The sequence below is a fragment of the Bison bison genome, unplaced genomic scaffold, assembly GCF_000754665.1.
Source record: "Bison bison bison isolate TAMUID 2011002044 unplaced genomic scaffold, Bison_UMD1.0 scf7180017864158, whole genome shotgun sequence".
Taxonomy (NCBI): domain Eukaryota; kingdom Metazoa; phylum Chordata; class Mammalia; order Artiodactyla; family Bovidae; genus Bison; species Bison bison.
This window is the reverse complement of record NW_011494730.1, coordinates 3,764,758-3,784,162: the sequence shown is the minus strand read 5'-3', so window position 1 is coordinate 3,784,162 and position 19,405 is coordinate 3,764,758. Positions and strand designations below refer to the sequence as shown.

The following is a 19,405-nucleotide window of genomic DNA, read 5'->3' as shown; positions in this document are numbered from 1 at the left end:
TGAAAGCTCTAAAATGAACTTGGAAAGGTAAGGAGCCAAAACACGCATGAACTGGTAGGGAGGCCAAGACAAAATATTCTTCCTTTAGCACATGCTATAAAGCTACCAGAGGATTCTATTTCTTTAGAATGAGTGTGGGGTATGTGTGAGTGTGGGTATACACACACACACACACACACACACACACACATATGTGTGTGTATGTTGAGAGAAGAGACAGGAAGAGGAGGACAGGCACAGACATCTGAGTTTTAAAAGATCATTATAGCTACATATATAGTCTGAGTCAGACTTCCCACTGTCATCTGATCAATTACTTTCAAGAACTACAGTTTCTTCTTCATGAGATGTAACATCTAGAGCAAGTGCTTCTGGGTCTACTGTGTTCTGAGTGAGGCATAAGTTACTTACCATATGCGGAGGGGGAGCTGGTCCGGGAGAGAAAGGAACCCTTCCCCACATTTTCATAATATCACCAAGAGGCTGGAAGCTTTCATCACATGCTCTCTTTACCAACAAAGACATAGTGAAATAGCCCGCCTGAAACCATTCTGCCATCTCCTGATTATTGAAGGGACCTACAATAACAATAATTAAACAGAAGGTCAATAAAAATCCTTTCAAGCTAAAAACAAAAAAAATATTTCCTGGGTCTGATCCTCACCCAGATAGAGGTAACAACTTGTTTCAGGTGGCTCCTGATCTTAATTTATCAGGAAAAGTGGTGAACAGACTTCAAACTAATAAAATACTACAGAAACAATTTAGAAATAAGCCTTATGTATACACATCCTAATTTCTCAGCAGTGTTTTAACTATCTTAAAGAGAATAATTGTCTCCAACTCACTCAGTCTCTAAAGCTCATTTCAGAAAAGCATTCATACTGAAAAGAGTATTTGTTAGATCTGGTATCACACAGATACAGAGAATATAAACATGCATGGCTGAATATGCTCCTCTCCAATTTTCATTCCCTGTCAGAGCTTGTTGGAAGTTAGGCAAACTATAAACAATAATTAATTAAGAAAGATGACCAATTTTTTATTATTTATCTGAGGTAAGATTAAATCAGGCCTTGGTAAGGGAAAAAAAACTAACATTTTCTGGATCTTTTACAATAATAAATAGCCAAATATTTTATACATAAAATTAATGAACACACTCTGATCAACAACTAGTGATTCAGGAAGTATTTGTTGCTGTTGTTCAGTTGCCAAGTTGTGTTCACTCTTTGCGAGCCCATGGACTACAGCACACCAGGGTTTCCTGTCCTTCACTATCTCCCTGGGTTTGATCAAATTCATGTCCAGTGAGTTGGTGATGCTATCTGTCTCATCCTCTGCTGCCCTCTTCTCCTCTTGCCCTCAATCGTTCCCAGCATCAGGGTCTTTTCCAATGAGTCGGTTCTTCACATCAGGTGGCCAAAAGTATTGGAGCTTCAGCATCAGTCCTTCCAATGAATATTCAGTGTTGATTTCCTTTAGGACTGACTGGTTTGATCTCTTTGCTATCCCAGGGATCTCAAGAGTCTTCTCCAACACCACAATTCAAAAACAGCATTCTTCAGTGCTCAGCCTTCTTTGTGGTCCAACTCTCATATCTGTACATGACTACTGGAAAAACCATAGTTTTGACTATATAGACCTTTGTCAGCAAAGTGATGTCTCTGCTTTTTAATATGCTGTGTAGGTTTGTCTTTCCTTCCAAGGAACAGCAACTTATAATTTCATGGATGCAGTTACTGTTCACAGTGATTTTGGAGGCCAAGAAAAAAGAAAATCTGTCACTGCTTCCCACCTTTTATCCTTCTGTTTGCCATGAAGTGATGGGACCAGATACCATGATCTTTGTTTTTTGAATGTTGAGTTTTAAGCTGGCTTTTTCATTCTCCTCTTTCACCTTCATCAAGAGGCTCTTTAGTTCCTCTTTACATTCTACCATTAGAGTGGTATCATCTGCCTATCTGAGGTTGTTATTTCTCCCAACAATTTTGATTACAGCTTGTGAGTCATCCAGCCTGCCAGGGATGTACTTTGCAAAGAAGTTAAATAAACAGAGTGACAATATACAGCCTTGTTGCACTCCTTTCCCAATTTTGAACCAATCTGCTGTTCCATGTAAGGTTCTAACTGTTGCTTCTTGGCTTGCATGCAGGTTTCTTAGCAGACTGGTAAGGTGGTCTGGTATTGCCATCTCTAGGAATTTTCCAGTATTCTGTGATCCACACAAAGGTTTTAGCATAGTCAGTGAGCAAAAGTAGATGTTTTTCTGGAATTTCCTTGCTTTCTCTATAATCCAATGAATGTTGACAATTTGATCTCTGGTTCCTCTGCTTTTTCTAAGCCCAGCTCATACATCTGCAAGTTCTCAGTTCACATACTGCTGAATCATAGCTTGAAGAATTTTGAGCATAACCTTACTAGCATGCAAAATGAGTGCAAATGTACAGTAGTTTGAACATTCTTGGGCATTGCCTTTCTTTGGGATTAGAATGAAAACTGACGTTTTCCAGTCCTGTGGCACTGCTGAGTTTTCCAAATTTGCTGGCATATTGAATGCAGCACATTAATCATATTATCTTTTAGGATGTGAAATAGCTCAGCTGGAAAGCAGCTCCACTAGCTTTGTTTGTAGTGATGCTTCCTAAGGCCCACTTGACTTCACACTTCAGGATGTCTAGCTCTAGGTGACTGACCACACCAGCGTGGTTATCCCAGTCATTAGGACCTTTTTTGTATGGTTCTTCTGTATATTCTTGCCACCTCGTCTTAATCTCTTCTCTGTTAGGTCCTTAACGTTTCTGTCCATTATCATGCCCATCCTTGCATGAAATGTTCCCTTGGTTATCTTCCATTTTCTCGAAGAGATCTCTAGTCTTTCCCATTCTATTGTTTTCCTCTACTTCCACGCATTGTTCGTTGAAGAAGGCCTTCTTATCTCTCCCTGCTATATCTCTCCCTACTCCTCTGTCCATGGGGTTCTCCAGGCAAGAAAACTGAAGTGGGTTGCCATGCCCTCCTCCAGAGGATCTTTCTGATCCAGGGACTGAACCCATGCCTCTTGCATCTACCTGCATTGGCAGGCGGGGTCTTTGCCAACAGCACCACCTGGAAAGTCTATAATAGCACGTTACTCACTCATAAAAAAAAAAAAAAATGAAATTTTGCTATTTGCAAAATAGCAAATTGGACTGGTAAAATCAAAGACAAACAAATACTATATGATATCACTTATATGTAGAATCTAAAAAATACACCTAATTAGAAACAGACTCATAGACACAAAGAACAAATTAGTGGTTACTAGTGGGAAGGAAGGGGGGAAGGAACAAACAAGAGTAGGAGGTTAAGAAGTACAAACTACTAAAGCAGAAACCACACACACACCGAGAGTTAACACCAATTCTAAACAATGTTTTCCATAAAAAAGAAGGGGAAGAAATAATTGCCAGTTCATTTTATGAAGCTAGTATTATCTTGATACCAAAATCAGACAATGAGAGTACAAACAAAAAAAAAACTACAAAATATTCTTTAGGAATGGAGATACAAAAATCCCAAACAATTTATCACTAAGATTCAGCAATATATAAAATGAATTACATACCATGACCAAACAGTTTATTCCAAGGATGAAAATCTGATTCAATATTCAAAAAACCAGTCATTGTAATCTACCATATTTAACTGGGTAAAAGAAAAATCACATGATCGTTATCAAGGGATGCTGAAAAAGCATTTGACAAAACCTAATATCCAATCATGATAAAAAGCTCTCAAAATAAAGGGTACTTCCTTAACCAGATAAACAGCACCTAAAAAACTCAACAGTTAACACGACCACTTAATCATTATTAAAGCTCCCCCTAAGGTAGGAAAGTAGGATAAACAAAGCAAGTGTGTCTGCTCTCACCCCTCTTACTTAACAGTTTGGAATACACAGTAAAGCAACAGAAGGAAGGAGGCTTACAGATTGGAAAGGAAAAAAAGAAAACCATCCCTATCTGCAGATGACAGCAGTCTACATAGAAAACCTATGGAATCTAACAAAACAACTCCTAGCACTAATAAAAGAGCTCAGTAAGGTCACAGAATACACAAACATCTAAAATTCAATTCTACATAGTAGCAGTAAACACTGAAATACAGCAAGATTTACAACTGCTCAAAAAGTCATATACTTAGGTAAAAATTTAATAAAATACGCACAGAATCTATATTGAAAATTACACAGTGCTGATGAAAGAAATTAAAGATCTAAAAAAACTGAGACATACCACGTTCATGGATGGGAAGACTCAACATGGTAAAAATTGTCAATTCTCTTCAAAATGATAAAAGTGTAACGTAATCCCTATATGGCAACCTACTCCAGTATCCTCGCCTGGAGAATCCCATGGACAGAGGAACCTGGCGGGCTACAGTCCACAGGGTCGAAAAGACTTGCATACGACTGAAGCAACTTAGCACACACCCATGCACTATTAAAATCTCCACAAGATTTCTGGTATATATAAATAGGATTACTCAAAAACTTTTATGGTAAAAAACAGTGTACCCAATTTCAGAACTCACTTTATAGCTATGATAATCAAGACCACACAGCTGTGGCTAGAGGGGCAAACACAAAGATCAAATAAAGAATAAAGAAACCAGGGAATTTCTGGTAGTCCAGTGGGTAGGGCTCTGTGCTACTGCTGCAGGGGCAGATGTTCAATCCCTAGTTGGGAAACTAAGATCCCAGAATCCATGCAGCATGGCCAAAAGAGCAAAAGAAAACAGAACCCAGAAATCAACCAACACAAATAAATACGTTCAACGAAATCTTGAAGAAGGTACAACGACAATTCAGGGAGGAAAAGACAGATAGAAAAAAGACAGAGGAAAAGGTACCAGTACAGGTGGATATTCACAGGCAAAAAAAATTAAAATCTTGACCTACGTCACATACCTTATATAAAAATTAACTCAAAATGGAATACCAACTTGAATACAAAACATAAAGCTATGAGTTGGGAGGGGGAAAGGGATAAAACATTTGAGATGTGTTCAGCAAAGAGTTCTTAATTAAACCAAAGCACAATCCATAAAAGAAAAAAGGTATTCATAATCTACTGTACTTCATCAAAATTTAAAACTTTTGTTCTGTTAAAGACTGTTCAGAGCCTGTTCCGAATCTTGACTGTATCAGTGTCCATATCCTGGGTGTGATACTGTTAGTTTTACAAGAGGTTACCACTGGGTGAACTGGGAAAATGTACATAGAATCTGTGTATTATTTCTCACAACTGTTTATAAAGCTACAATTATCTCAAAATAAATATAATTACAATACACACCTGTATATGTTTTAATTAAAACATTCTACAGGCATGCAAATTCAGATAATCAAAAAATATACACAGTGCCATGCAGTGATAGATACTAAAAGGAAGAATAAAGCAGGGGAGGGGGACTGAGGATAGAAAAGAAATTATGACGTTAAAGAGAGGTAACAGTCAACAACAAAATTCAGGTTACAAGCAAAAACTTCAAAAGCAGAAATGAAAAATCAACAGATGTTCTTCACAACATTCTCTCCCCATTCTAATCTAACTTACATACCATACACATACTTTAAGCAATTAGTTTAAAATATGGTACTCTTTTCAAATATTTTAAATATTTGTCATTTATGATATCAACTCCATTTCAGTGAAACATTCAAACAAGCTTTTCCAAGATGACTGCCATCATCTTTTTTTATAAGGTGGTAAAATACAGTGAATGGATGAAACTCAACTGCCCAGTCAGTAGCTGGCATGCCAGAAATGAGGGGGTCTTAAGCATACTGACTACTCCCCCCCGCATCATATTAGTAATCACAATCTGCCTTGTATTCAGATTATTTTCACTGGACTCCCTCCCATCATTGAAATGTAAAGTACTAATGAAGGAACCTATTAAACAAACATCTATACAAAAGAAGAAAGCCTGCAGCGCTGACTTCTGTTCTACGATTACACAAATTAATGTTAAATAATCACCATGCTTTTGTTCTGTGGTGTTGGAGAAGACCCTTGAGAGTCCCTTGGACTGCAAGGAGATCCAACCAGTCCATCCTAAAGGAAATCAGTCCTGAATATTCACTGGAAGGACTGATGCTGGGAAAGACTGAAGGGAGGAAGAGAAGGGGATGACAGAGGATGAGATGGTTGCATGCCATCACCAACTGAATGGACATGAGTTTGAGCAAGTTCTGGGAGTTGGTGATGGACAGGGAAGCCTGGCATGCTGCAGTCCACAGGGTCGCAAAGAGTCAGACACGACTGAGTGACTGAACGACTGAATCACCATCTTAGAGAATCTGGAGGTAATGGCATGCTTCTCTACTTAGAGTAGAATGGAACAACCTACCTTGAATTTCTCCCTGAGGATCTTTGTAATACCACTTCTGCATTGCTTCATGCATCAGTGGAATTGAGACTCCCTTCGCTCTGTGTTCTTGCAGTTTTGATGCCAGTCTCTCATCATCTAGTGCACTGTCTTGGAGATAAGCCACCATTTTCTCAGCTTGCTAAGAGAAAAAATTAAAAAATGAACTGTGGAAACAAATGATCCTAAATTAATACTTGTACACGTAATTGTCTGTCTCTTTTGGACTACTTGATCTGTGAGAGGCACTGTGCAAAGGACACAGCAGGCAACAATTCAATTCATCCAATAATGCCATGAAATAGGTATGATCCTCATTTCACAAAGAGGGAAACTTTGTGAACTAAGGAAGGTTCAGGGGGATCAAGTCTTGCTTAATGTTTCAAAATTATCAAGCAAACTCAAATGAGACTAAAACTGGAACAGATCAAAATCCAAGCATCTTATCAACACACTTAAGAGTGCCATTTAAACAAATAATCCTAAATTATACAAACTAAATCTATAAAAACATGTTAATAGATCAAAAAGCTCAATTATAATACAATTACAAATAAAAACTTTTACAAGTTTTTATTCCTTTCTGCAATACTTCCTGCCACCAACTACTGTACCCTGAAGGAAAGAGAATTTCCTCTGTAGAAAGCAAGCCATCATTTACCTTACATACAAGCAACAGTATATAAAAATGTTAGGGAACTCTAGAGACATCAATATGATGGTATTTCGGTTTTCCCTGTTACACTTTAGGCGAAAAATATAGATGACACAGTGCCTATCCACAGCTGCTTGTATTCGCCATTTCTGGCATTCCATTAATCTCCAAAAAGAAAAAAGAAAAGGAAACAGCTCAGGGCAACCTCAGAAGAGCAAAAAATAACCTGACTTAATGACTACTACATAGCAGAAACTTAAAAGCGTGAAATGGTTTGAAAGACAATTACTCACAAATAAACATGAGACACGAAAACAAGTTTCTCAGTACACAGAATCTAGTGCACAAAAGTTCCATTTCTGAATATTCATTTAATGCTTTTCAATTTTTATGGCAGTTCGCGAGGAAAGATAGAATTATTACGTGACTTGTACCTGCTCCAAGTGTTTGAGACCCTCTTCGTCGTCTGGCTCTGTGGGAACACTGCCCATTCCAGGAGCACCGACGACTGGCGTCTCCACTGGCCGGAGGGCAGGACTAGGGCTGGGGACAGGAGGCGGGAGGATGAGGAGCGGAGAGGCTGTATCTGAAGGGATCTGCGATAGGGGCTGCTGGACAGCAGGAACCACTTCTAGAGAAAAAAAACGTAGACAGATGAAAATCCTCTAAAATAGACTCTTAGAAAGAATAACTAGCATCAAGTTGAGCAGCTCGCTAAATGGGTTCAACAGATTTGTGAACCATGTCATGAACACTGCTCCTACTTCTTATGGAGAAGTGTGTATTCCTCCCCAGAATGACGAAGTGCTGCAGTGCCATACTGTGTCACTAGAGTATCTACCCAATAGTTATAGGTCGACCTCTTGAAAACAAACAGAATTAGTCCAATCCCTTCTTTACATCATGTCTCTGAGTTGTAAAGACAGTAAATAGCACTGCAAATCTCCTCAAAGACACTGTATCTCAGCACGTGAAAGTGAAAGTTGCTCAGTCGTGTCCAATTCTTAATGACGCCATGGACTATACAGTCCATGGAATTCTCCAGGCCAGAATACTGGAGAGTGGGTAGCCTTTCCTTTCTCCAGGGGATCTTCCCAACCCAGGGATGGAAACTATGTCTCCCACATTGCAGGTGGGTTCTTTACCAGCTGAGCTACAAGGGAAGTATAAAAACCTTTATTAAAAACATCTGCAATTACTTTGAATAATTACCTATTCCGACTTATAATTCATAATAATTAGATTTATAATTCGACACATAATTCAATACAATACATTCTGCAGGGTAACAAAAAGTTCACTGGGTATACCTGTACAGAGCAGGAGGTTCTTCACAATAAGAGTAAAGACTACAAAAGAGGTTCTGTCTTGGTTCCTATTTCTAACCTCTCAGTATTCAGGCTCTTGAGGAGGAAAGGGGGATGGAAGTAATTAGATACAATCGTAGTTTCCCCTTTGAAATCTTGTTTGTTCAATTATAGCAAGCTTCTCCAAATTCCGGTTCCTCTCCACCCTTTGCCAGACTTCTTAAAAGGACAGTGTGACGTCTATACAACTTTCCCTACTTCACCACCACCCACACCAGCTATAAGGTAACTTCCACTTCCAACAGCCCCAAAGCTTCTCTCCCAAAGATAAGCATTCACCCAAAGTGCTCAAACACAATGGTTTTTCCTAGTCCCCATCACTGAACCTTAGGTCTGACATTATCTTTCCAATCTAAACTGGAACGTTCTCCTTCCTTCCTTTTCCTGCACTCTTCTTCCTGCCTTGCCAAGATTTTTCTCTGGCTCCTCTATCTACCCTCTAAAAATAGGGATTACCCAGGTTCTATTCTCAGTCCACTTCTTCTCACTCCTAACAGTGCATGTAACCTTTTAAATGTTCATTCTTTCTGCAGCCCAGATTGAGCTACAGTCCCCTCACTCTCAACTGCTCTCTGGCCATCTCTACCGAATTTCTCACCAACACCTCAGACTCCATGTTCCTAACCTGAATTTGTTCTCTCCCCTCCCAAATGTGCTCCTCAAAACTTCCACTCTTTTTCTATTAAGGATACCCTAAATCCTCTCACACACCTCATTCATCTTTGACTCTTCCTTTCTCCTTGCCCTAATAAACAACAAGCAGTAACTATGTCCTGTCAATTTTTACTGTGAAATCTCATCTGCCACGACCTCCCTTTACAAGTGCACTGCTCAGGACACCAACAGGTCACAGAGCAGCCCTCTGTCAACACAATCTACCCTCACACACAGCTTTCAGATACATGTTCCAACCATGTTTCCCACCGGCCGCCTTTTCACATCTCATACTTCATCTAAATAAAAACAGAAGCTGATTTCCTGCCCATGCTTGGATCGGCCCCATTTCCTCGCTGTAGCTTTCACTGCAACCTTCTACTGGAACGCCCTCTTCTAATTCATCCTGCTACACCCAACTCCAAATTCTACTCATTATTTTAAGACAAGTTCAAAGACACTTGCTTCCTGATCATTCCAGGAGTGTGCCAATCATGAATCCGTATTTTTTTGGTCCTAGGTTACTGATATGCACATGCTTTATTTACCCCTATAAATTATTAAGTCCAGAGTTTCAATCCTCAATGGACATTTATGCAGCTTTCCCAAAAGATACGTGTCTAGACCCCATCCTAAAACCTCCTAGAATAAGGCCCTAAATGTGTACATTTAGAAGTATGAACCACAAATAACTTGGAGCCACAGCATAGCTGAAAAATTACTACTACAAATGAAAGAGGTCTCAAAATGTGCAAGTCCCATGGTACCTGATATATACAGTAGAGATTCAAATACTTGCTGAATTCATTCATTTAGCTTTGTTACCAACATAAAAAAATGGAAGGAAAAAAAAAATCCTTGTTTCAAGCTCTCAAAATAGTATTTACTGGGCAAGAGAAATAACAAACAGTTCTTCATAATGTTGTTTTTCAGAAACGGTACTGGCTGTTTAAGGAGAAGACACCTAACCTAGCTTGGGACCTTGGGGTGGAAGAGTTTCAGGCACAGAAAACAGCATATGCTAAGGCACAAAGGCAAGAGAACAAGGCACATTTCAGGACTAATAGGTTGTGAAGCTGACGAATAGAGTACAAAGTACAGAGAGAGTTTAGTGCTGAAATTGCAGAGGCAGGGCAGATGCTAGATCACGCAAGGTTCTCATAGGCCAAGTTAACAGGCATGAATTTTCATGGTGAAAGTGAAAGGTGCTCAGTTGTATCTGACCCTTTGCAACCCATAGTCCATGGAATTCTCCAGGCGAGAATACTGGAGTGGGTAGCCTTTCCCTTTTCCAGGGGATCTTCCCAAACCAGGGATCAAACCCAGGTCTCCCTCATTGCAGGTGGATTCATTACCAACTGAGCCACAAGGGAAGCCCAAGAATACTGGAGTGGGTAGCCTATTCTATCTCCAGAGGATCTTCCCAACTCAGGAATTGAACCAGGGTCTCCTGCCTTGCAGGTGGATTCTTTACCAACTGAGCTATCAGGGAAGCCCTAATTTTCATTGTGAATAAATCAATTACCTTTCCATATCAGGCATTACACTGCCATTTTTTAGTACAGACAAGAAGAAACATGGAAATGAACATTAATACTGCCTGTTAAGGTGTATGAGCAACTTAAAATCAATACAGTAACACTGGAAAAGGAGATATAGTTTAAGTTTATTCTCTAGCAAAGGTGATGGGTCTTCCACAGAGTTATCTTGGCCTCTTTGAAACAATGGCATTATGGTCTGTCATCTGGACACATACACAGCCATTACATAAAAGGAATCTGATACAGAAATCAAACTACTGCTGCTGCTGCTAAGTCGCTTCAGTCATGTCCGACTCTGCGACCCCACAGACGGCAGCCCACCAGGCTTCCCTGTCCCTGGGATTCTCCAGGCAAGAACACTGGAGTGGGTTGCCATTTCTTTCTCCAATGCATGAAAGTGAAAAGTGAAAGTGAAGTCGCTCTGTCATGCCCGACTCTTAGCAACCCCATGGACTGCAGCCTTCCAGGCTCCTCCGTCCATGGGATTTTCCAGGCAAGAGGATCCCAAATCCAGTTTGCCTGACTGATACCAGGGTGGCTGTACCCCTAGGAAGTGATAGTACCTTGCTGCTTCTACTTGTTTTGATGAATTCTGGGATAGATACACAGGGGAAGCAGTGTTTGAGTAGGCTGACTGGTAAAATGGGCTTCTCCTGTGACTCAGTGGTAAAGAATCTGCCTGCAAAGCAGGAGATTCCCGTTTGATCCCTGGGTCAGGAAGATCCCTGGGAGTACAGCATGACAACCCACTCCAGTATTCTTGCCTGGAGAATCTCGTGGACAAAGGAGCCTGGCAAGCTATAGTCTATAGCGTCTCACAGAATTGGACACAACTGAAGTGACTGAGCATGTGCACACACACAGGTAAAACAACCTATTCCAATAATCCACCACTAGAAGCAGTTCAAAGAGGCAAAAATGAAGCCTATCATATCATTTAATCACCTGTCCCAGCAAAATCCAAGTCTGGCTTGCTGACTCTCATAAATACATACCATCCCCCCTGCTGGATACTTTGGTTGATAGACTATTTTCTGTCTGACTCTCTTCTTCAGCTTTTTCCATTTGCTCAGTTTTGGATTCCTCTTTCCTCTCAAACTGTGGTGCTTCCTGAGGTTGGTCTGAAGGAGAACCTGGTCTAGCAGATGAAGAGGAGGTCTGGGTTGTTTCCTCACTAGCTTCTGCAATAGGAAGCAATCTTAAATTAACAACTTAGGAAACTTAGTTTGATTAAAAATAAAGGGCAAAGTGAGCCTTACCAACTCCTGTTCTGTCTGTCTTCTCTGCCTCCTTCTTATTTGTCTTATCGGGTTCTTTGGCTTCTTCATTATGGCTGCCCTCAGAGTCGGAGCACTCCTCCCCTTCTTCTACAGGTCGGAAGTCCATCTCCTGCTCTTCTGGAATAGGCTCTTTCTGTACTTTCTGTAGGGAGAAAATAAAGCCAAAGATGAACAGCATATTTGGATTTGGAAGAAGGTCAGTACCTGTGATAATATTTAAAACAAATTTCTTACCTTCAGAGAGAGGAACGCTCCAGATGAGTCAAATGTGCCCATTTCCTCTTCAGCGTCCTCCAAGCACCATTCAGGCAAGCTATCCCTGTCATCATCCATGCTTCCACTGCCAGAGCGCACCCTTCGGTAACCCCGTTCATCATCCCGATCTCGAAAATCAAACTCAAACCTTCGCCGTCGTTCCATGTGTTCCCGCCAGCCTGCAGAACGAGGGCCATCTGGGATGAGGAGGAGGACACAAACCTTAGAGAAGTTTTATGACAGTATTCGAAAGAGAAAACCATGGACAGGAATCAAAGGAGAAAATTACAACTGACAGCTAATGCAAATGGATCAACCTATAAAGAGAAAAGTAGGAAATGAAGCAAACAAAACGAAGCTCAAAGTTCACTATTATATTCTATGTACCCTCAGTAAGTGACAACAGTAGTTATCTTCATAAACTACTATCACAACATACTCTAAAGCTTTTAAAGATAAACTTAAAGGAAACCACTTTTAAAGGACAGTTCTTTGAAGTATCTACTTTTAATAAGCTCTAGAACTGAATGTCTGACTGAAGTGTTGATCAGTCATTCATGTGGCCCACTCCTAGCCTAGACTTAGGCACTGGCTATCCTTCCATCCTGAGTCCATGCTCTCCCTTTGGCAAGTCTTAAAGCATTTTCTTTCTTCTGATGAAACTATCATTCTTTATGGATAAGACCAGCCCCCTCGACAATATAACAATATCCATGACATGATGCTATTATGTCAATTCTTAATACCAGGCTCATCATGTCCACCCACTAGTGTCAGGATCCCATTGGTAATTCTGATTCCTCCCCACTTCCCAAAACAGTCATGAAATTATAGCACTGACATGTCATATCTGGCCCACTATCCCAATTATATAGTTTATGAAACAAAACCTCTGACAGCAGAAGTAACCTGCATAACAAAGCAACTGGAATCCAATCCTGCATCCTCTACTGCTCTTTCCACAGTAACAGGCTTGCTTTCCTTTCCCTTTTCTCTCATCTCTTAACTCTCTCTAGGGAGTTTGAATTTCCATGGAATACCCCCAGGGACATTCCTAAATCCACCCTTGCATATTACTTAGAACATCTACTTTCCAACAGAAAACAACTGCCCAAGAAGAAAAGATCTAAGTTAAAAAAAAAAAAAACAAACAAAAAACAGGTGGGGGGCAGTCCTCTTGTTAATACTGACAAACCTGAATCTAAGAGAGTCTTCAAAAGTGATGCAAGTTTTATCCTATTATGATTTTATATCCTTGACTGCTTTCTCCGAGGGAGATACACACACACACACACACACACACACACACACACACACACACACAAAGGAGGTCAAAGTTAAATGTTACTGTACTCTTGAGACCCAATTTGCTAAAACCTGTGATCAGGGCAAAATGTTAAAATATCAAATACAGGTAGCATCTTATAAGCCTCTTAAAGTGAAAGTGTGAAAGTGTTACTCACTCAGGCATGTCTGACTCTTTGTGACCCCATGGACTGTAGCCCACCAGGTCCCTCTGTTCATGGACTTCTCCAGGCAAGGATACTGGAGTGGATTGCCATTTCCTTCTCCAGGGGATTTTCTGCACCCAGGGATTGAACCCAGGTCTTCTGGACTGCAGGCAGATTCTTTTTTTACTGTCTGAGCCACCAGGGAAGTCCCATAAGTCACTTACAAAAAGGAAAGAAAACTTTATTCTTCCACTTCCCACACTTTACTTACAACAACAAAACACAATTTACTGCCTCCTATGAAAATGAAGGAGTTTTATAACCAGATTGTCCAAATGTAAACCTAGAGCTATTATCCCAAAGAAGTATTCATGATCAAAAGCTGAATTCCAGAGTGCTCTGTCTGCTGCTCTTGTGTCTAAGTATGCACTGCGATAGGAATCTATCCTTCTAGGCATGTGGCTCATGTTTCCCTCTCAGTTTCCTGAGTTCACCTCCCAGAGCGGGTGCTCTGCTGTCCTTAATGCTCCCAACTCCATAACTACCCAGCTGTGAGATGTACTTTAATAAAATTACACCCTATCATTGTTTTGTTATCTTAAATAGTTAATAAAATTTTATTCATGAAACTAAATGTAGCAGATAAGGCACATCTATAGCTTATTAAGACTGACCACTGCTTTATAGACCTTAAATCTGAACTAAATTATGATATTATTTTAAGTCAAAATCACTGTATTTAAAATTTTAATCAACTCTAATAAAACATTAATTAAAATGTTAAGATAGTAACTAATAACAACTGACATAATCAGACTTGCTTTTAATATGCTGGGTTAAAAAAGTAGATTTTTTAAATGCATATTTACACTATTCAGCCCCCATATATCTTTATGTCCCACAAACTGTCTTTTTAAAATAAATGGATTAAAAAAAACTGGAAAATCACCAAGCTGATGACAAAACTGACGTGAAAGTCAAATTTCACTGGAAAGAAATATTTACAAAAGATAGGTGGACAAAAATAGAGACAATATATATCCAAAATCTAAGCTCTTGGGTGAGGTGGTAAGTGGCAGAATATATTTACTTTTAACTCACTTTAATAGAATGAACATTAGACGTTCAGGCTCAGAAACACTGTTCATCTTCCAAAACATTCACCTTGTTTGTTTTTGATCAGCTGGAATTTTCTTCTCACTCAGCCCAGATCCCGACCATTCTTTCACTGAATGTTTGTTGGGAACAGTCTACAAGCCCCTCTGCTTACAGGCAAGCTCAGCACAAAATCCCATAATCCCCTGAAGAGAACTCTAAGATCTGGTTGCCCAGGACACAGACTGATAAGAACTGCCCAGATAACTGTGATGCAAACAATGCCCACTAATGACAGAAATCTCTCCCAAGAGGCAGCCAGTGAGGAGTTGAGATAAAAGGATTATGACTCTATCCAATGATTAACTTCACTAAGTTTCCACCTATCCACAACTCCATAAAGGAACCTAAGGGCCAGTTATAATGTTTACTCAGGCCAATGATTTATTAATCAACTTCTTTTAAGTAAATGAAAACAGTTTACATTATTATCAGTTCAGTTCAGTCACTCAGGGTGCAACTTCTCTGCGACCCTATGGACTGCACCACGCCAGGCTTCCCTATCCATCACCAACTCCTGGAGCTTACTCAGACTCACGTCCATCGAGTCGGTGATGCCATCTAACCCATCTCATCCTCTGTCGTCCCCTTCTCCTCCTGCCTTCAATCTTTCCCAGCATTACATTATTATATCTCCCTCTATTAAGTACGCTTCCTTGGCATACAGTCAGTACATAAAATAATGTTATGCATGCGAAATTCAAAAGACATGTACACACTCTTTGTATGCTTCAGTTCTGCATGACCCAAGATTCAAACTGCAGGGGCATCTGATGATCATGAGGCATGGAATCAGCACTTGGGTAGGGAATGAACTTTGACACAAAGCACCAGTGTCTTCAATTACCAGCATATCTAATGTCAGGAAGAACAGTTTGAAGCCTTCTTAAGAGTCAAACAGAAGAACTTACAAAACCACTAATCATGACTATTCTCTCTCCTTTTTCTAAAGTTAGAGGGACAAAAGGATAAACTTATGATTACGCTTCTGACCTAGGATTAAAGTTTATTCTTCAAATAAGAAGAAATCACATTTTCAGAACAAAAAAAGAATAAATCCTTTCTTATGCAGGGAAAAAAAAAACCTCACTTCAGGGAAAGCACATATTCCTAAGTAAGCATAAAATTACCACATTAAAAAGCATGCTGAAAAAAGATTCAGAGACTTAGAAAAACCAAATGAAATTCTCTCTCATTTTCACAGTTAAGGGCAGGTGCTTCCCATTAAACCATACTGCTCCAGAAAAAGAAAAGTGACTTTTTCTAATCAACTGAACAGGTGTGGGGAATTTTTATGTCAAATTTTTTTGTAGTAACAAGACTGAGTGTGACAACATAAATATGACTCCTTTCTTTTGTATCGGTTTAGGTTTTCTTAAAAATTTCTGCAAAATCCTCGCTTCCTTGGGTCCCTGCGTGCTTCTGCTCAACAGGGTTCTTACCAGGGCTGTGGGGCCGCCACCTTTCTCCATCCCTTCTCGATCCAGTTAGTCGCCAGCCTCCATCTTCATCTTCTCCATTCTGTTCCTCTCTGAAAATACGCCAATTTCCACTCTCTGATCGTATAAATTCATGCTTTCTTCCCACTGACACTGGTCCGCCTTCCTCAAAATTTGGTCTCCCTGCAAAGAAATTGAGTAACCGTAAGCCTCAGCCAGCGAGGATTTTGAAAACAGACTTAATTGCTCAAATCAAGCTTTTCTGCAAATACGTCCCTCTCAATGTCCAGGCAGTAGATATAAAATATCTGTGGATATATGAGTATATTATTAGACACATTTCTTAAAGCTGAATGTTCAAAGACTGAGCAATTATTTTTTCAAACAGAAATAATATGTGCTTTTTTGTAAGTCATGCAATGAAAAGTAAATCAACCATCCACTATACAAGATTCCCCAGAGTAAAACTACCATCAACAGTTTCTTATAAAGCCTTTCAAAAATTGACCATGGCTATACTTACGCATAGCCTACCCTGGTGGCTCAGAGGTTAAAGCGTCTGCCTGCAATGCGGGAGACCCAGGTTCGATCCCTGGGTCGGGAAGATCCCCTGGAGAAGGAAATGGCAACCCACTCCAGTATTCTTGCCTGGAGAATCCCATGGAGGGAAGAGCCTGGTAGGCTACAGTCTACAGGGTTGCAAAGAGTCGGACAGGATTGAGCTACTTCACTTCACCTTCATACTTACACATGTATACACAGATTCTTCATTCACATTCCCACGCTACCCTCAGACTGTTACATGGACTGCTTTGTACCCTTCCTATTTTCACCTGGCAATCCTCCCTTACCAGTATATCCTTTTTTTCCCCTAAGTCGTACAATACTTTTAACTATCTGATTTAGTAAATCAACGTATTTAATATCAACTTCTACCAGTGATTCTGTCCAAAGTATCGGTAAACTTCAACCTCTCTTTTATTCCAAACAGACTGTAAACTCAGAAATAGGAAGTATAAGCTACAACTCGTCATTTACTCTGGCACCCAGGACATTATAGGCATACAACAAACTGCTTTTGAACAAAATTCAAAGCTAAGTTATGTCTAACCGGATACAACTCAAGAGTTACATTAACAGTAAAAGAGAGACTGTTATACCTAGAAAACTAAATTGGTACTTTCAAAAGACAAGAGAAACTTAAACCATACAAATTTGTTAGTCACTGTAACTATACCACATGTGCTAACATATGTAATTCATAATGAACTATAGAAAATTTCACATTAAAGTATGTGGTTGACAATCTAAAACATACACTGGAATCCTCAGTTTATAAAAGTTACATGTTCTTTCAGTTATAATCTCAATTCTTTCCAATAAACTGTATTAAAGTGAAAAAAATTGTATATTTGAAAATGAGGGAATTCTGCTCATCCTCTTATATTCCATTTCACATGTATTAAAGAGTCCCTATCCTGTTTACCCAAATAGTTATTAGGTTGTTATCAACTACTGGGTTGGCCAAAAAGTTCGTTTGGGTTGTTCTATTACACGATAAAATATCTTGGAATGGGAGGCAGATACAATTATTTGCTGGGCAAAATCTTATTACTATAGGCAGCCTCCAAGACAACTCTCAACAATCCCTGTCTTCTGATCTTTGTGTAATTACCTCACCTTAAGTGTGGGCTGGACTTACTGACTTGCTCCTAACAAACAGAATCCAGTAGACCTGACTGAGATGTCACTTCTGATACTGAGTTAAAAACTTCCATCTTGGATGCTCTCTCTGAGGGAATCCAGCAGCCCTGTTGTGAGGCAGCCATGTGAGAAGCCCACATCGCAGAGAACTAAGGCTTGCCAACAGCCTTGTGAGTGGGCGTGGAAGTGGATCTGAGCCTTGAAATGACTGAAACCACACAGAAGACCCAGGCCAGACCTAAGCTAAGAGATGGAGCTAAGCTGCTTCTTCCTGGCCCACAGAAACTGAGGGAATAAATGCTTGCTGTTTTCAGCCACTAAGTTTTGGAGTAACTTGTTACACGGCCGTAGTTAACAAAAACACTCATTTAACCGATTTAATCGTTGTAACAATCCTCAGTATTAGAAATTATTTTTCCAATTTTACAGCTGAGAATACTGAGGATCAAAAAGATAACCCATGGGAACTGTCCAAAATCACATACCACTGTTTAAATGAAGTAACTACAATTCTCATGTTAATCTTCTGACTCATTTAACAAATATTTATTGCACAGCAAGTACCAAGTTTTATGAGTTCAACTATAGGTGCATTCCACATCTTCCCTTGGGTTAGAAAGGTCAGATGTTCCAAGCTATCCTGCTAAGAATAAGAAGGAACAAGACATTTTACAAAGCCCACATCCATTATATGACTTGATGAAAAATACAGCTATACATACAGAAGAAAAATTTAAAACAAAGAAATCCCTAATGTGTATAAACTGGTAAGCAATAGGAAATAACTTTTAACCCATGTAATCTTTCAGTCACAAGTAATACGTGCCGGGCACACTGGGAATACAAATACCTGATGGACAAGCTGATCAAAACACTCATTTCCATCTACTTTTACACTAAGGCTCTGAGAACCAATGGAGGCACCAAAATAAGAGCCACACCCTCCGCCCCCCAAAACACCCACTAATGACTATGCCAAACTCTTTGATTGTGTGGATTACAATAAACTGGAAAATTCTGAAAGAGATGGAATACCAGACCACCTGACCTGCCTCTTGAGAAACCTGTATGCAGGTCAGGAAGCAACAGTTAGAACTGGACATGGAACAACAGACTGGTTCCAAATAGGAAAAGGAGGACGTCAAGGCTGTATATTGTCACCCTGCTTATTTAACTTATATGCAGAGTGCATCATGAGAAACGCTGGACTGGAAGAAACACAAGCTGGAATCAAGATTGCCTGGAGAATTATCAATAACCTAAAATATGCAGATGACACCACCCTTATGGCAGAAAGTGAAGAAGAACTAAAGAGCCTCTTGATGAAAGTTAAAGAGGAGAGTGAAAAAGTTGGCTTAAAGCTCAACATTCAGAAAATGAGGATCATGGCATCCAGTCCCATCACTTCATGGCAAATAGATGGGGAAACAGTGGAAACAGTGGCTGACTTTATTTTTCTGGGCTCCAAGATCACTGCAGATGGTGAATGC

General features: G+C 39.8%; 1 protein-coding gene across 4 annotated transcripts in view; it reads right to left on the bottom strand.

Annotated features, from left to right (window-relative positions):
- Positions 1–19,405, bottom strand: part of GIGYF2 (GRB10 interacting GYF protein 2) — a 127,698-nt gene that overhangs the window by 35,790 nt on the left and 72,503 nt on the right. For 3 of the 4 annotated variants that reach the window (XM_010841226.1, XM_010841227.1, XM_010841228.1), the window contains 7 exons: positions 16,215–16,394; positions 12,146–12,363; positions 11,891–12,053; positions 11,627–11,812; positions 7,504–7,700; positions 6,397–6,556; positions 412–578 (listed from right to left, as the gene is read on the bottom strand). In XM_010841226.1, the coding sequence (XP_010839528.1) occupies positions 412–578; positions 6,397–6,556; positions 7,504–7,700; positions 11,627–11,812; positions 11,891–12,053; positions 12,146–12,363; positions 16,215–16,394 (1,271 nt within the window). The remainder of the gene's footprint in view (positions 1–411; positions 579–6,396; positions 6,557–7,503; positions 7,701–11,626; positions 11,813–11,890; positions 12,054–12,145; positions 12,364–16,214; positions 16,395–19,405) is intronic. The other variant, XM_010841230.1, reaches the window with a different exon arrangement.